Raw genomic sequence first — 19,610 nt, forward strand, 5'->3', positions numbered from 1 at the left:
CGTCCTGTGAACTTAAGCAACGGAGAGGAACGGCTTACTTTTAACATTTGAAACCAATATTTTGTCCTCTTCTAAGATTCCGTGTCATGTTTTAACCTTTCAATTTCCATTAAAAACTGAACAGGAAAATCATACATATTGTTCTCTCCTATTGGATTGATGATGGCTGTATTCTCGTCTGTAGAGTAGTGCTGCGAAATCGTTCGGTGGCTAAGAAAATAAACTGAATTTGTTGTAAGAAATAATGAGCTGCTGTTCCTGTGAAATTATAAGTTCATGTACATTGTCAAGAATAAACGTCATGAAATGTCAATGACAAGAAAGAAACAAAGAGGTTAAATTCTTAGTTCAGCTCTGACAATGTATTTGACGTATCTTTTCCGCGTTTTTTGATCCAAATGTTCATCCTAAATTGAACCACGACCCTTGTTTTATAACATCTTGTCTCACAGTAACACAACTGTATATTCCTTTCTACTTCTTCTTTTTAAGTCACGATGCAGACCTCTTGTTATAGCTCCGCCCCTTCTCTCTTCCCACAAGCTGGTTATAGTGTTAGTTAGGTTAAGCATCCTCTACTCATCCGATATTTATTCGAGGCGTAAGGTGAGCAAACACGGAGTGGCTCCTGTAAATCCAGCCACCATACTAGCGGATCCAATTAACATTCCCCACACCAAAGGATGGTGCTCCTGGAATGATGTAAAAACCAACACCCGGCGCAGAGTGCAGAGGACATATCCTGTACAACACGTTTGCTGTGACGGAGGTTTGAAGTTTGAGTGAGTACTGTTTTAGTTTGTCGAAGGGAAGCAAGTTACATGCGCCAAAAGTAGTACTGTAATTGCTATAAATGAGCAATTGGGTATCCCATATGTTTGTATTGACATCTGTGCAATGTTCAGTGATTCGACTATCGCAAAAAACAAGCAAACAAACACCCAGCATTAAAAGTACAGAAATCTAAAAACATTTATATCTCAGATTTTCTTGATTTGTCATGTGCTTCCCTTTGCTAGACAGAGTAAGAGCAAACGAGTACTACGAGATCTTTCTTGATTTCTTACAAGTTCGTTATTTTACCCCGTCTTCGTGTTCAGTGTAAGCTGATAATTTTTACACTGTCAGTAAATAAAGTAACTGCGCAATTTGGTTACATGGAGCTTGGTATTTCGATAACTGGTAAGTAGACAAAATGATGTATACGATTCATATGCAATGTCATAATGCGTACGAGTTTTGGCGCTTTAATGATGAGATGTATTAATGATCCTATAATTATTATTCTTGTTTTGTTACAATTGTAATGGTAAGTCGATTACGTATCGCTTTGTAGCATTAGATAATAGATACAACAAAGCAAATATGATTTTGCAAATTCACAAACCTATAACATTTAGCTTCGTTGAAAGGCTTTCTCGCTCTGTCTCTTTTGGCGACAAAGAGGGAGATTGGAACTAAAGAATTTGGCATATAAACAGTTGCTTGAGATAAAAGACAGAGGTCTGCAAACTCGTATCCGAGCAATTACCCCCAGAGGGCAGTGTACCCCCAGAGGGCAATTCCCCCCCCCCCCCCCCGGCTAAATACTGGTTGATGGTTAGGTTAGAGTAACGATTAGGGTTAGGTTTAGGGTTAGGAGTTTGGGTTAGGGTTAGGGTAAGGGTTAGGGTTAGGGTTAGGTTCAGGATTAGGATTAGGGCCAGGGGAAGGGTCCGGGGTAATTGCCCAGGGGGTAATTGCCGTAGACCCCTTGAAACGAAAGAGATTGCAGGTCAGTAGGCTGGTGTTAGATGCGAGATTTCAAGACAGGGATGAATGCAGGTGGGAAGGGGCAAAGCAGAATTGTCAGAAATTTCTATCCCTGAAATATAATCATCATGAATGTCAAAGGACGTGTCTGCAGTTGTCGATTGGAGATATAACAAGATATAAATAAGAACATTTTAGGTATACTACATGGTCACTTCAAATTCGACAAATTGTTTTGCCATTCATGTGGCTTAGCGAACAAATTGCAAGAACGCCCTTTTGAGTCGGATCAGATTAGAGCTCATTATCAATGGACCAGTGTTTCCTATTGTTTCTTTGTTACAGTAGGTGCAGATTGTCAGTCATTACAGCACACACATGCACGCACGCACACTCAAACAAAAACCCAGAACAACAACAACCACAACAAACCTACCCCGGGTTATCGTTCGTAACTTTTGCCTTCGAGGCATAAGACAAAAGATTTCCGCGACACATTGAAATCGTGTATGCAGTATTCGTCTGTGTCTGAAGCCAAAGTTCTTGCCTCGAATGAAAACTAAAAGGAAGACCCATACCTACCTTACAAACTGTTACACAGATCCTCTCACTTCGTAAACTAATTGTGTTTTTTTTTCGCGTTTTCTGTTTCCTCTATCCCTTCATCTCTCTTTCTCGTGTTCATGTCTTCAGCTAAAGGGGTATCTCACGGAACGGCTGATGCTTGTGAACTTGTGAACTTATAGCGACTTTGGGATTTCGCCAGGGTTCGTAAAAAGTTGCAAAAGGTTCGTTAAAAGTTGCAAGAAAATTCGCAAACATATTTCCTTGTCGCAAACAGTTTTTCTTATCGCAAATAAATTTTGAACATTTTCAGAAAACAGTTGCAAGCGTTTGCAAGACAGTCTTTGCAAATGGTTTAAGACGGTTTCGCTGAAGTTCTTCTGCTTCGTCAAAATGCTACCGACACGTGACCATAATTATGGTTACGGTATAAAATCTACCCATTGAGAGAAATTTTGCTGTAGGTCAAGATCATGTAGTTGCTGCAGGAGCCTTTCATAATTAACCGAAGTCTGTTCTCTGCAGCAACCACTCTCTGGCCCAAACAGGATTTCTTTTCCTCGTACTTCGTCTTTTCTGTTATTTTTCCTCATCTTTTAGCAGCAGGAGCTAGGCAAAGCGGGTCTTCAAGGGCAGCACGGAGGGCCGCTTCGTGGCAGAACTTCCTTTCGGATTCTGGAAATCCATTTTGAAAATATTCTTCGATTACAGTCAGAAGAAATTGGAATGATGGGGAAGGTTTGCTCACCCTTTGTATGAGGTTGGGTTCATAGATTCGCTTGGGACTTTTCCAGGGGTTAGTAAATCTTACAAGCAAATCTTACAAGCAGAAGTTCCCAAACGTTTACAATTTATAGTGGCAAATAGCTGCTTATCTCAGCAAAAGCCGTCGCTAACATTTGATTACGGTCGCTAATAGTGGCCAACTGACTTTTGCGTACACTTTCAGAAACATTCGCTCAAATTATGCTAGTTGTTGTTAAAAATCGCCAAAAGTCGCTTAATGTCTCTAATTTTCGCCAACATTCGTCAGAAAATTGGCGAATCAAAAATTCGCAACGTTCGTAAGCATTCGCCGCTCAGTGAGATATACCCCTTTAAGGGTACGTATAAGTATGTCCTCTGTAACTCTCTTTATAAAGTCAAACCATGATTTTGTTTGTGTAAATTAGATAAAACAAGACATTTTGCTGAAGCTGCATACAGCCAGGTTTAACATTCGGGAGCTAGAACTGTTGCGGGACACGTACAGGGTCAAGAGAAATAGAGGTCCCGACTCAATTTCCCCCCGCAGCCCTCCGGAGCCTCGGAAGCGAGGAGTGAAGTCCACTCACTCGTAGCATTCATGCATGAAGGGCACTGAACATGATCTCTACGCGTTGCCATGACGACGAGGAAGTTATGATACGTGGGTTTGTGACTGTGAATATGATGGGCAGGTTTTGGGACCAATATCAACATACCATACATAATTCAGATATGCTGAGAGAGGCCTTCTCCTGCATGCCATCTGGTCTGCCATGGTCCACTAATAGTAACTGACTTTCCTTTCTCGGCTTTCTGATCTAACGCATTTTGTTAATACAGACGAGATCTAACATTCAAATTGGATCGTAGTTAAAACATTTTGTCGTTCCTTTTAGACTTAACAACCCACAAATAAAATAAGTATTCAAGAACCACATACAACTAACTGTCGTTCCTATCATGGCTCAACTGAAACCAACGTCGCACTCTAATTGTGAGCTACATCAAAGCTGTTACATCAATATCCATAATATCTGCTATTGAATATACACATCAATGTGTTTTATGACATCCATCCAAGAAGGAGGGGGAAGAGGCCAATTACACTGACATTTGGTGGTAAAACAGCATCTATTCGGACATCATTGTTAGCTTCTATTGTCATCAATATAACTTTTTTTATGACATCTTGCAGCCTTCCGTATCTGCTTTTGCTCTATACAAACATTATCTGCACAGAGGAGCGTCGCTGTAACGGGTGCACGTCACGAGTCCGACAAGGCATACAGCTCACTGTCGCGGTCAAACAGCCTACACGAGTTCGACACAACGCAAGTAAGGCCCGAGAGTCCGACAGTAGGCAAACAAGGCCAATGAGTCCGACGCTTAACGAAAAAAAAAAAGGCCCACGAGTCCGACACGAGCCAGACCGACATTACATCGCGGGGCTAAAAATAAGCATTGTCGGTCTCCTTGGCCTTTCTTATCTAGTGTCGGACTCGTGGGCCTTAATTGTTTACCTAGTGTCGGACTCATTAGGGAGGTAGCACCTCCTTTGACTCATGGACCTTATTTGCCTGGTGTTGAGCTCTTGGGCTTCATGACTCATAGACTGTATGACTCGTGGGCTGTGTGACTCAAGGATTTGTTTGTTTGTTTGTTTGCTTGCTTTTTTAATGTTGTGCTCGTGGGCCGTATAACTCGTGAGTGTCGGCCTCGTGGGATATGACCCCGATGAAACACATCTATAATGATCAGGTTTGATAAAAATAGTCGAATCGAGGGTAAATTAAAGAGAATCTGTGTGGGGAAAATGAATTTCTTCTCCTGTCTCTGGAGGTACAGATATGCATTATGCAAGAGGAGTGGGGAAAACTCGCGCTGTGTCTCAGTATTGAGTAGCTGCAAGGAGACCTTATTCTATTGTACTTTGAGAAACGTACGATGATTGAGAACTTATGTAACTCCTATTATCGTGCATAAATTACTCATGATTATGTTTATACATTATTTTACAGTGCATATATATACCTATTATGATCACAGGGATACGTTGCATAGAGTTCTTATACTGTCAAAGGAGCGTACTGAGATCGTCAACTTTTGTACACATATAGTATGCACAGGCATAAGACCCGCTTGCTAACAATATGAAGGGAAATGCACTGTATTAGGCTCTCCACTGAGACAGAGGCGCCAGCATTCGGATTACTGAGTAGATGGTGCAGCTGCTGTAAAGCATTAGGAAATACACTGTACCAGTAATCAAGCACCTTTGCCAACAAGTCCACCATTAGAGTCTACGGAACTTCGGACAGTGTTTGTTGGTGCTTTTCTTTATTGCCATCGAACAACGCAACAAGCGGGCAGGCAGCTTCGGATCACCAGAAATTAAGGTGTAAACTCGAATCCCTTTGAGTCGTGTCTTTTTACCTTAATCAACGCTGTAGAAGCCATGAATCTTACATGACCACTTCCGACGCAGGGAACAATCTGATGTGTACTATTCATATACAATCTGTCACTGTCAAACAATTTCCGCCAGAAAACGCTTGTCTTTCCCCAGAGGGAAACTATGAATTGCAACACTTCGTTTTTTATGAAACAGGCCTCTTATTCAGACATTTTGCTTTGGGCTTACTACGTTTTATATCACAGGTGTGCTTGCTTGTGTGTGTGTGTGTGTGTGTGTGTGTGTGTGTGTGTGTGTGTGTGTGTGTGTGTGTGTATGTGTGTGTGTGTTTGTGTGTGTGAGTGTGTGAGTGTGTGTGTGTTTACCTAGTAGATGCTGAATTCACGCACTTATATCTGGTTTTGGGGCTGGCAGAAAAAAAAAAAGATGCTTCAGGCCTATATTGTTTATACTCAATCACAGTATGGAAATCAGAGATGTTTCTTCGTACCTAGATTTGATAGATGCACAGCTTGTGCTATTTAATTAGCCTGCGGTATATACGTTACCCCTCCCCCTCTCTATGTGTCTGTCTGATATTACCTTTAGTAAACATGTATATAAATTATGCATATTATAATCATATATATATATATATATATATATATATATATATATACATTATTATTATATATAAATACGATGTGCGTGTGTGTGATGTGTGTGTGTGTGTGTAAGTGTGTGTGTGTGTGTGTGTGTGTATGTATGTGTGTGTGACAGCGCAGTTAGGTGGCAGAGAGCGTGTTCAACATTTTGACGTCACAAAAATTAGGTCGATATTGCTAGCGAATGTCGGGTCTTTCGAAGATTTTTTTTTTCTCCCTCTCACTCTAGACCGCAAAAAGGTAGAAAGAAAATGAAGAATGATCAATTATCATACGCTTAATAAATCACAGTTATTATTATAATCTTCGTAGCAAAAAGTGTACGATTTTATCTTCCTCTGTTAAAATATCGATTTCGACAAAATAAAAAAATCAATGAAGCTCCAGGTTCGTTTACAAGCTGTTCGTAAGTTGTGAATTTGTGATATATCATTTGGATACTCCGATAAGCCGCTATTATACAGTAAAAAAAAATGAATGCTGCAAGAAAACGATTCAGAAGCTATAGCATGTTGATTAAAAAGGAGACCTCCAGATGATTGCGTGGCGCAATTATATACAAACATGAATCAATGAATGCAGTGCCTGGTACATGGACATGTCGCTCGAGAGAACTTCGTCAATCAACCAGTTTGTCAACCACTGTGATCCTTATACGTCACAGCGCGTACACATCACCCGGCATGATTATTTGAAATGTTGAAATGAAAGCGCAACTGGGTAAGCATTTTTATGAAACCACTGGACATTACTTTATATTCTGTATCAATAAAAACCTTGATAAACCCTAACCAAAGCATTATACAAAGTCATGCATCTTAAACGGATTGTCTATTTTTCTCCTAAAACTCCCCTTCAGTAAAGGCTCACTACATGTATTATTGCGCAATATCTAAGATGAACTTTTAAAGATCTTTTCATTGTATTTATCTTTTATTGAGCTTCATACACATTTCTATGTGTTCAAACTGGTTTTTGCAAAAAGAAAAAAAGAAAAAAAAAAGAAAAAAAAAAGGTCCTCAATTCAGCCTGCGCGCTGCTAAGGATGAGTTAAACGCAAGCCCCGTCTACCATTGTCTACTGTCCCGAAGTTGAGCATACATGGACACATGATAAAGGAAATGGTCCAGTTCGGCTCTGAGCGTATAAACATCGTCTTATTCGTGAGGGCATCTTAACTACATCGTATAACCAATGAGCTAGTACCTCCTTGGTATAACTGCTGGTAGAGTTTCTCGGGCTGCTACAGCAAAAAGCCGTACTTGCTCTGGGTATAATTGATCAGCTATTAACTAGGTTCAGAACCAACTCCGCGCGAAATTGAATATTCGATATCCGTATTATGTTCCTATTTCGGGACCGCATGACGCCAGCTTTAATGAAATAATTTTCCAAGCAATCAATTTAAATTTGAATTTAAATTTATCCTTCCAATATCCTGAAATACACTGAATTCATGGTTTTGGTGAAAGTTCCTCTTTAATATTTGCAGTTGCATTATGTCTAAAATTTCTTGAGAGAGTTAGTGCGCAACGTGGATTTTCACATGTAGTTCATAATTATATCATGTATTTTAAAGTGAAATGTGAGGCATTGCTGTAAACAGTTCCTGCGGTAAACCTTAAATCTACCATATTCAAACACGACTGATGAAACACGAATGAACGTACAAAAACACACATACACACACGCATACACACACACTCATACATACATGCACATTTATATCAATTCGATCAACACTTACATAAGGCCCATGATAATGATGATTATAATATGATAATTGGTTTTGCGGGCACAGTCACGAATTTGGAAAATGATATAGTGTTGAAAAGTAACGTTTAAAACTTTGATAACACCAACAGGAGGCCCATAATAAACGACAGCAGCGACTACTTTAGAATTGATTTCATCACTATTTCATCCTTTTAAGCATTTTGTTTGTTTGTTTGTTAGTTTGATTTATAATAGTCTTCAACATTTAGTATTGTAGAGCTCTCTTTTCATGAATTCGTATCCATGAAAGAGTGTCTCCCTTTCTGACTTTCTCTCTCTCTCTCTCTCTCTCTCTCTCTCACTGTATGCTAACCTTTATAAGAGCAGAAGTGTCAGAGTGATCTATTGACAAGAAAACTATCCTGGCATTACATGTTTGTCCAAATGTCTTGGCAACTCTATATCAATCAATTTGTTGGCATCCTATGCACATATCCTGCGGGAGACGGACTTCTATTTCACAAGTGGTAATATCATATTGCCGAAGGGAAGACATCTCTCTTTCAGGCTGAACGTATCCATTTTCCTAAGTTCACACACAATTTGTAAGATCGTTAGCACAATAGACATGATGTAGTCCGACACCGTTTCAGATGTGTTTGTAATATTTTTCCTTTTTCTTTTCTGTCTATTTTGCCCAGCTCTCCTCCATTGCAAACGTGTGTAACTGGACGAATGAGGGATGCCCCAGTGGTAAGATGATCTTAAAATTCTTCGGGCCGTCGAGTGTTTGGGAGTGCATGTGTGTTCCCTGTGACTTAAAATGAAAAAGTCAGTAAATAAACTGAAAAGGTCGGTAATGACAAAGGTTAGTGAAGATAAAAGGACTTTTTTATCCACTTGTTTAATTGACTCATGAGTTTGATTTTAGTAGTGTAAAAAGTGCGATTGTTCTTCAAGGCGGTGAGTTGGCTCAGTCGGTAGCTCTTCTGCCTCACGATCCTAACAGTGCCTGAGGAGCCGGGTTCGAACCTTAGTCTGGACTGAGCAATGTTGTTTGTAATCATACCGTCCCCTCTATAGCAAGAGGCAAAACACTCTGTCCCTCGGATAAAACATAAAATGGAGGTCCCGTGTATGAGAGAGTCACAACTCATGCACGTAAAAGATCCCGCTTCATTCATTCATCGCAAAGAGCAGGGTGTTTAAAGGACCAGTTCACCTTTATAAACATAAGGATTGAGAGAATGTAGCAACATTAGTAGAACACATCATTGGAAGTTTGAGGAAAATCAGACCATCGGTTCAAAAGTTATGAATTTTTGAAGTTTTTGTGCAGTACCCGCTGGATGAGAAGACTACTGCAACGCATGAATAACTTAGATGTCACATGCGTACAACAATATAAGGAAAATATAAAGAGAATTTCACAAAATTCCATCTTTTGATGGATTCCCCTGACTCCTTACCGACAAATGTTATGGGTAATATCATTCCCCCTGCCTTTAGAAAGAGGCAAGTCAAGTGCTCTTTTATTATGCGAAAAAAGTGAAAATATGTTGAATTTTCTTTTACATATTCTTTATACTGTTGTACGCATATGACTCACAAGCTGAAGTAGTCTCCTCATCCAGCGGTTCCAACACAAAAATTTAAAAAATTCATAACTTTTGCATCGATTGTCCGATTTTCCTCAAACTTTCACTGATGTGTTCTACTGATATTGTTGCATTTTCTCAATCCTTATGTTTATGAAGGTGAACTTGTCCTTTAACCCGGTGAAGTGGTCCCACCCCACATCCAACTGGACCCCATGGAAGACCAGCTTAGCATAGCTGAATATGGGCTATCAAGCCATCTTCTCAGATGGAAATAAACACATAAACAAACAAACAAACAAACAAACAAACAAACAAACAAATAAACAAACAAACAAACAAACAAGGCTGCCTCTGAGCATTGTCAGTGCCACACAGTTTCCAGAAAGGCTTGTGTAGGTTTTTGTAATGTATATGCAATAAAATGTAAACCAAATTTTATTGAACTTTCGTTTCCCCTATACGTCACCAATCAAAGAATATCAGTAAAACCAACATTGGCGATGCCTCATCCCGCCGTAATTACTATCTTTGTCCTGACCTCCGTCATTGTTTGACGTCATATATTTATGTACGGGTGTGAAAATCCGACATCTTTGAGATATTATGGAAAGTTGGCTGACTTAGCATTTCGTTATTCAACGCCAAAATATAACGAGGTTTATATGGATTTGCATCTATCATAGTATCATTGGTAGGTAAAACTAAAGCATGATTTAATCAAGCTTCAAACGTTGTTTCCAAAATATCTTGTCATCCGCAGGTCCATAGAATGGTGTTGTCATAGACTTGGTACTAATATTCCACTTGCGAGAAAAATAGGGAATCGTTGAGCGAGTTCATCCTTTGCTTGACGGAAAAAAAATGACGTTCGGGATTTCGTGCGAGTCCTCCTGCGGGCGTTACCCTGAACAACACATGGAGATCGCATTTATCTTTGGAACAAGACATCTCATTTTTCGGGAATTTACGCGTCACTGCCTGATTTCTATCGTCCAGAAGAGGCCATCCTCTTCAAACCCAATTTGGAAATCTCTTCCGTCCAAATTAGACGCTCTTATGGTAGGTAGGTCGAGCGTCTTGATCCTCTGAACGGGGCTTATCTCCCAGCAATGCCTATTTCATTACCAGGTTAAGGCGTCGTGTCGAGTTGTATTACCGAACACGACTCGCAGCGAAACGGATGTACCGATGTGTGCGAAGGGGCTTTACCCATTTCACTCACATTATTCCTGCCTGCACGTATCTATCTTATCTTCTCCAAAGTACAGAGGGAAATGAATGAGCCTGGAAAGTGGGTGCAGATAAGGTTTGGCTCCGTTACGTCGATCGCAGTCAAGAAGCCCTAAACTTTGACTCTTGATATTAACGTGGAGTGAAATTAAAATCTGTGCCATGGTTCGTATTTCTTCGCGCTTTGTGGCGCGAGTGTGATAACACAACGTGGCATATTATTATTATTCACCTCTTATACAGTGTAGAGAATCACACAGATCCTGATGAGCGTCATGATTCTACATCGTTCGACGAATACGAATCGTCCACAAACTGGCCGATTTCGCATTATCGCGAGCGGTGGAGAGGTACTTGGATTTTATTTCAAGCTTTTGTAAGATAGTCCTATGATAATCATCATAATACCCCAGAATGTATGCCTCTATATATATATATATATATATATATATATATATATATATATATATATACATGGATTTTATTTCAAGGTTTTGTAAGATAATCCTATGATAATCATTATAAAAGCCCAGAATGTATGCGTATATATATATACATGCACAAATACCATAAGATTTGCTCATACAACAAATAAGAACTGTCCAATATGAAAAAAATAGTGTTATTTTTAAAAAAAAGATATTTAATTGCAGGGGTGTTTCTACACTCATTGACTGACTTTTTTATGTAAAAATGAGAATGATCTGTAAATTTATGCATGAGTTGGCACACATTAAATAATAAGAATGGTCACATTTCAAAAGACACAAGAGTTATGGGGGATCAGGGGGGCTGTGAAATAACATTGTGAAAAATTTGTTTTTTTAGTATTATAATTCACGTGCTGTTGTTGTCTTACTTTCAATTGGTTGATCCCCAAATATATTTCTGATACCTTCTCTCTTTGTTTTTAAACTCTTTATAAAGTAAGCATAACTTTAAGGGGGAATGGCTGTATTTTATTGTCTTAAAATCGCAAAATGTCGTTCAGGTTATTGAAAGAAATGACATCAGATATTGCTATCATCATGGAACAGCATGTGAATGTTATACGACTTAGTCGTTATTCGTTGTTGAGTATTACAAAGCACACTTTAAAGATGAAGCAAGACATACAAAGATATATTATTAATATGACATGAAATTTCAATCATGCTTTATTTAGTGATTCAATTTGTTGATTTAAGCACAAAACTAAACTTGTTTCACGTCGTTTCACAGACTCCCCGAACTGACTCTTGTGACGTTTGAAACTTCATTATTTCATCTTTAGTGAGTACACATTTTTTTTTTTTATGTTCCATATTCCACATTTCATATTCAGGTTTCATATTACATTTGATTTCGAAGTGAAATATGTTTAACACAGCAGTCAATTTTAGACATGATTTCACAAATGTATAAGGACACATATTATAATGATGTGTAATAGGAGGAACCTACTATAGCAAAAAGCAATGCTTGTAAGGTTTCGGTTCCAAAGTAATAATATAAGCGTTTAGTACAACATGCAAATTACGAAAATGATGAAACACATGCGAAATTCAATATGTCGAGATTATAATAAAAATGTACGGAATGTACAGAATTCAATAGTTTATAATGTTCATGATAAAACTCAAGGTTTCAATGTTATATAAAGTTGCAATATTGATCAAACAAATGTAGTCATCCGAGCGAGGCATCATTGTGAATAAGCACAGATTTATCAAATAATCACGGCAAGTAATTAAATATAGGATTAAAAAACAAATAACGTTTAGATTTTGCTTAAAGGTTTTCAGCGCAACTTGTGATGCCACTTCCGGGTTTCTTCAAGACCTTGGCGCGCTCATACGTCAAGGTTTCGTTCTATTTCTAATGCCATGCATTTCCGAGGTAAAAAAAAAAAGTGAGGGGGGGGGGGCAAAGTGGTGACACCCTATGCATTCCTATGTATAGTATACAAATAATGCACAGGATAGAGTGCGTTAGTGTAGGCGTATAGTGCACTCGAGGGTATTTACAATGTAGTGCAACATGCACAATTATTGTGCATGTTGCACTACATTGTAAATACCCGAGAGTGAGCTACGCCTCCACTAACGCCACGAAATAATCCTGTGCATCATTTGTTTTATAAAATGAGTCGAAAATTCGAAAACTAACAACATTTTTCAGCGTTTTTCACGTACCTTTGTGGGTCAAGACGTCCGAAGATGTTCGTCCCAAACATTTACGCACGTCGCACTCGGAAATCCCGCACATACAGTATAAGTATGATGGGGGTTGGGTTTCCGGACACTTAAGTTCCCGCATGAAAACTTACTTATTTTACATAGAATATGCACCCTTTACCTTAAAGACTTGAGATAGACTCCTCATATAGGCCTACTAGACAACATACTCTGAAAACGGCGTGAGAATTAACCTGCTAAATCGTTGGATTTACCCTTCAAAGTGACTCCATGTACGCGTCCGGTCCCACAACGCTTGGTCTATACTGTACTGTACAAAGTGTACGTAATCATACTGTAGTAGAGTATACGTACGCCACACATGTTATGCACAAAGGAAGAAAGGCCGGCCGGCCGGCAGCCCGAACTAGAAGTTGTTTACAGGATCATACTAGGATTGACAGCGCGTATGCATGCAATTCAAAGGAGCCGCCGCGCGCACAGACGATCGGCAATAGGATTTAACACGCAGTGCAATGAGACTAGAATAAAGGAAGCACATGCGACTCATTTCAGCGCTTCCTATTGGCTACATTCTTGAACCCATTTTATAATACCTCCTTGGTAAGACTGCATGCTTCATCATGCTGCATGCTTCATGCTTCATCATCACGTAGGCAATTGGTAGGTCTGAACCTTTAAGCGTAAAATCAGACTGGAATTCCTCTTGGTACGCAACCCGTTAAGGTCAAGTGCTTGCAGCGTTTGTGATGCCACTCGCGATCTAAAGCTCTAGGCGAACAAACGTGACGCGTGTATATGATACTTGGCTCCTTTCATTTTAGTCATTTCTTTGTATGTGTGTCTGCTCTAGCTAATTGACAGCGCCTGCGAAAACCTGTGAGGGGAAGGGGCGTTTGTCGTTGGCGACTCGAAGAAGAACGAAATCCGATCGCAATTTCTTATCATGGCCCTCAAGCATACAATGGCCTGAAAACGTTTTGTAACGATCGGTCTCGATAGAATCCGACAAAATCTGACGAGAGCGTTCTCCCTCCCTCCCTCTCTCGCTCTTTCATCTCTCTTTCTTATATGTGCGATATGTGTGTGTGTAAAGATTATATAGATGACACTGTATCTGAAACATTAAGGAGAAACAAACTCTCTCTTTGTATAAAGGTGACATCCAAAGATATAGGGCCTATATCATGGTACCTCGCTTTCTCTTCGTCATTCCTGAATCATGTTCTCTTCGTTTATGGGTGATCACAGCTTTTCTTATTTCTCCATCGTTTTTGGTGCTCGGTACGTTAATTCTGCACTTCCTACTTATCTGTATATTCATCAGCCAAGAAAAAAAAAATGTTGCCATGGCCTTCTTCTTAAAATCAATAAATTCTGACATCGAGGAGGAGGCCACGCCTTTCCCTGAAGTGATGGACTGTTGTCAGTTGCCAGTCAAAGTACGGTTATCATGGCTCATACTTATAATTTTCTTACTATCTGTGGCACTGGCAGCAATTTTGACAGAAGCAACAACAATGATGACGAAGATTTGATATACATTTGGTATTATTTTAACACTATGCCGTTGATTCTGTTTCTATTTTAAACTGCACCTCTTTTTTTTTTGACGGTCGGCTTCTGTGAGAAAGCTTTGGTTCAAACATGGCAAAATTTTCCATAATAAAATGATACATCTCCCATTTTTCATATCAATCACAATCACCGTTACTGTGTGGTCCTCCACATTTATATGGATATCTCCAAGTGGAAGCACTTTTTTTCTTTCTGTTATCTAGATATCGTGTTAACAGCCTCTCTCTGTCTTATTATGATATCGAGAATTTTGAATATCAGAAGGATCTTCCTTGGTTTTTAGTCAAGCGAAGGACGTCGTCATGTGACCTGCAAATCGGGTTACAGGGAATTATTATATTTTTTAGTTTCCTTTGAGCGAGAATCTTGGCTTCACCACTTAGAAATTGGGTTACGGAGAGTCCGCACTAATGGTATCCGTCCATTCCATTTATTAGATCACGAATATTTGTGACAGATACTTTTAGATGCGTGTATTAACGTGACGATCGGAATCCCGCTGTGCAAAAGCTACCACCACTCACCATACACGCCAGATCACGCCAGTGAGCAGCTATACTTGCAAGCGCCACTAATGAGTAACTCTGATTTATATTTCTACCATGCAGGGCAGCTAATGAAAGTTTATTCCAGTGCACGCAAAGGTCCCTCAGTATGTACCTTTGACTAACTCACTCACCTAAAATATTGGATTTATTATTTCTAAAACAAGCAAACATCGCACATGTGTGCAAAGATGTGACGTTGACCTTTTCGAGTGTATCCATGCAATTATCTGGCCTCTGAAACATGTATGAAAACAATCATTGAGCCGTGCCAGCCTATACGAAAAGACGAAGAAATAACTGCTTCGTTGGAAACTAAATAATTCAGATTCCACGCTATTCGAGGAGTAGCATAGAATAAAGATTACTATTGTGCGAAGAAAGAAAAATCACAGCATGCATGACCTTATTTACATGCTATTTTTTTCTCTTTTTTAATGGTTTGTTTTCCCTGTATACATCTAGTCAAACTGCGAGAGGTTGTTAAAGGACAAGTTCACCTTCATAGACATGTGGGTTGAGTGAATGCAGCAATATTAGTAGAACACATCAGTGAGAGTTTGAGCAAAATCGGACAATCCGTTAAAAAGTTATGAATTTTTAAAGTTTCTGCTCAGTCACGGCTGGATGAAAAGACTACTATAGCTTGTGATGTCACATGAGTACAACGATATAAAGAAAGAATAAAGAAAATTCAACATATTTCCATTTTTCTCGCATAACAAAAGAACACTCGACTTCTCTCTTTCAGAAGGCAGGGGAAATGATATTACCCTTAACATACGTCAGTAGCAAGTCGAAGAAATGTGCACTTTATTCAAAAAGTAAAGTTTTGTGAAATTCTCTTTTTATTTTCCTTATATAGTTGTACGCATGTGACATCATACACTGTAGTAGTCTTCTCTTCCAGCAGTGACTGCGCAGATACTTAAAATATTCATAACTTTTGAACGGATTGTCCAATTTTCCTCAAACTTTCACTGATGTGTTCTACTAATATTGCTGCATTCTCTCAATCCTTATGTATATGAAGGTGGACTTGTCCTTTAACTCGCGCGAATGCAAAAGCCTCTGTTTTGAATACTTAATGAAAGATAATTTCTTCGTCATTGGACATGGGGTTATTGTAATGTATTAAAGGGTATCAAACGATAATGTATTATGTCAAGTCCCTTGATATTGATTTCATGATTGCTTAATTCACGAAACTGTTAATTAATCTGATAAACATTTCACCCTTTTATTTTTTACCTAATTGCCCCATTTTGCTTTTGTTTGCTGTTGTTGTGTTTTTTTTCATTTCTCGCTAATAGTAATACCGCTTTCACCGTTATGTATATATGCATATATATACATAATATATATATATATATATATATTATGTATATATATATATATATATATATATATATATATATATATATGTGTGTGTGTGTGTGTGTGTGTGTGTATGCATATATCTTTTACAGAATATGACAGAAAGCTAGTGGCCTTTATTCTCCCTCTAATTTTCGTCGAAATAACAACTGCCGAGCGGATGATAACATCAAGAATCACATTTTGTTTTTCTTGCTCTGATAGACAAACCGTAAATCTCTCTAGACGTCAAATCGGTTCAAGGGGCATGACAGGAACCAAATAATTTTTGGCCCTTATCATGACAATGGTTTCAGGAAATAATATATCAAGACCAGGATGATAAACTATTGTAGTCTCGCATCCAATCGTTAAATTTTTCCGTCAGCGTATTTAACCTCTAACGAGATTGAATTAAAAACTTGCTTGCATGAAGACTTGTAGTCTAAAATAATTACCGAATTGCGTGTTTTTATAAGATTTGTATTGATTTCATTCAGGTTTAGTTAGATTCATTTCGCCATTCATTAAAAAACAAAAAGAAGGCAACAGCAAAAAAGAGCCAAGATAGATACAACAATTAAGAGCACAGTTCAAATTCATGAAATTTGCCTTATTTACGTCGTGTAGGGCAATATGTTAATCAGTGGCAATAAAAGAGCTCAGTTCTGACAATCATTGGAAGGTTGATGTGGACCTTCAGGAAGCACGATGTCATGATCAAACGTCAGAGTAAGGTATGTTGCCCCCCCCCCCCCTTGCTCTCGATATGGTCTGTCCTTAGAACAGAAGCATTAATAGGCATATGACAGGTAGACACATTTTCACGAATCCTAGCAGATGTTTGTTCGACTTATTAGATTCACTCTCTCATCCACCACCCTGCTTGTACCCGCTTTCGCTGGAGTTGCACAGGTAGTGTTGTCTGGAAAATTACGTTATGAAATAGATATTGCTGGTGCAAGTGCACTATCATTGGGCCATTTTGTTTTTCTTTATGGAGAAGAAAATAGTCAAACATTCCGTTGCTTGAGTGTCTTTCTTCGTAGAACACTAAAGAAAGATAGAGGGAGAGAGAAGGGGAGAGAGTTCAAAACATGTAAAATGCTCTGTAAAGAATTATATTCCTCTTATCTTTTTGTTCTCACTTTTTTTAGCAGATGCTACCTTTCAGCCCAAGAATGTTTTCTCCTCACAAAGACATTTCTGCTTTCAGATTTTAAACACATTTTATATGAGCTGGCGCAGCGACATGAGATGTAGTCACAAAACCGGTCACATACCTCTTCTTGAAGATATTGCCAACTTTTCGAGACCTTCACGTCTGCAATATACCAGGCCTGACTCGGGCATGTGTTTACGCTTGTAGTTGTCACACGAGAGTCGAATATTTTGTCAAGAATGTTTTTCATCTGTTTATCTCCATGGTTTCGTCAGCCCTCAGAGTTTGAGCTTTAGTTTAGTATTTTCTTTTTTGTATAACCATTTTGGTTCACTCGCTTCAGCCAATGGCTGTTCATATGTGAGTCATTGTAGTTAAAGGACAAGTCCACCTTCATATACATGTGGATTGAGTGAATGCAGCTATATCAGTAGAACACATCAGTGAGAGTTTTGGGGAAAATCGGACAATTCGTTCAAAAGTTACGAATATTTTAAGTATCTGCGCAGTCACTGCTGGAAGAGAAGACTACTACAGTGTATGATGTCACATGCGTACAACTATAATAAGGAAAATAAAAAGAGAATTTCACAAAACTTTACTTTTTGAATTTAGTGAACATTTCTTCGACTTGTTACTGACATAGATTATGTTAAGGGTAATATTATTCCCCCTGCCTTCTGAAAGAGAGAAGTCAAGTGTTCTTTTGTTATGCGAGAAAAGTGAGAATATATTGAATTTTCTTTATTCTTTCTTTATATCGTTGTACTCATGTGACATCACAAGCTATATTAGTCTTCTCATCCAGCCTTGAGTGAGCAGAAACTTCAAAAATTCATAACTTTTGAACGGATTGTTCGATTTTCCTCAAACTCTCAATGATGTACTCTACTAATATTGCTGCTTTCACTCAACCCACATGTCTGTGAAGGTGAACTTGTCCTTTAAAAAGTCATTCCTACAATGGTAGAGCAAACAAAACAAAACAAAAAACACACCCACACAAATACAGAATTACGTAACGAGCAAACAAAAAATGCCACCAATTATGAGTTAAGACTACTAAACGGAATAAAGTAAAGAGAAAAAAAATGATTGTCGTATAGTTCAATACATAACATTAAAACAAGTATGATCCATTTATCATGTTTTTAAAAGCAGACAAAGAAATATTTCACTTTACATCATGTGGAAGACTGTCCCATAGTTTGGCAACGCGATATTTTACACTTTGTTTCCTTCAAGTCTGTCCTCGGATATGGTACGTCTAATTTTGATATTGCTCTTCTCAGATTACAAGCAGATTGTTCAACTGGAAATAACTTTCGTACCCAGAAAGTCAGCTAATGAAGGTTATTCCTTAAAGGGAACGCAAACCAAAAGAGCAATGTGGATTGAGTAAAAATTGAAAATCGGACAATCGATGCAAAAGTTATGAATTTTTAAAGTTTTGTTGTTGGAACCGCTGGATGAAGAGACTACTAGAGGTTATGACGTATGAGCGGAAAACAATATAACGAAAATATAAAAGGAATTCCACAAAAATTCACATTTCTAGCAAAATGAAAGAGTACTTGACTATCCACTTTCAGAAAGCAGGGGGAATAAGTGCTACCCCTAACATATGTCAGTATCAAGTTGATGAAATGTGTAATTTTCATGAAAAATGATTTTTTTTTTTAAAATTCCCTTTATATTTTCTTTATATTGTAGTCCACTCATACGTCATAACCTCTGGTAGTCTCCTTACCCAGCAGTTCCAACACCAAAACTTTGAAAATTCATAACTTTTGCATCGATTGCCCGATTTTCCTCAAACTTTCACTAATGTGTTCTACTGATGTTACTGCTTTCAGTCAATCCACATTGCTCTTTAGGTTTGCGTTCCCTTTTTAAGAATGTTTGTCTTCGCTGAATGTAATGAATTGGCATTATTAAGCCACTTATTTCAGAGCAAGTTAGAAATCCCTCGAGTAAGATCAATCGTAATGTAGACCTTATTAAAACTGTAATGCGCAGAAGCTAAAGGGTGAATCGTTGCCGCCAACCAGGGAGATGGGAAGAATTCCCACCTCCCTGCGCCAACCGTAGACAAGAATGAACTTTGTGTTTGCCAATCACAAAC

General features: G+C 38.5%; 1 protein-coding gene across 1 annotated transcript in view; it reads left to right on the plus strand.

Annotated features, from left to right (window-relative positions):
* Positions 1-19,610, plus strand: part of LOC139732307 (uncharacterized) — a 42,719-nt gene that overhangs the window by 7,300 nt on the left and 15,809 nt on the right. The window contains exon 2 of the mRNA XM_071643177.1: positions 8,538-8,589. Within this exon, the coding sequence (XP_071499278.1) occupies positions 8,538-8,589 (52 nt within the window). The remainder of the gene's footprint in view (positions 1-8,537; positions 8,590-19,610) is intronic.

This window comes from Diadema antillarum, unplaced genomic scaffold (assembly GCF_040938485.1).
Source record: "Diadema antillarum isolate AM-2024a unplaced genomic scaffold, OU_Dant_1.0 seq00000413_RagTag, whole genome shotgun sequence".
In the NCBI taxonomy this organism is placed as follows: domain Eukaryota; kingdom Metazoa; phylum Echinodermata; class Echinoidea; order Diadematoida; family Diadematidae; genus Diadema; species Diadema antillarum.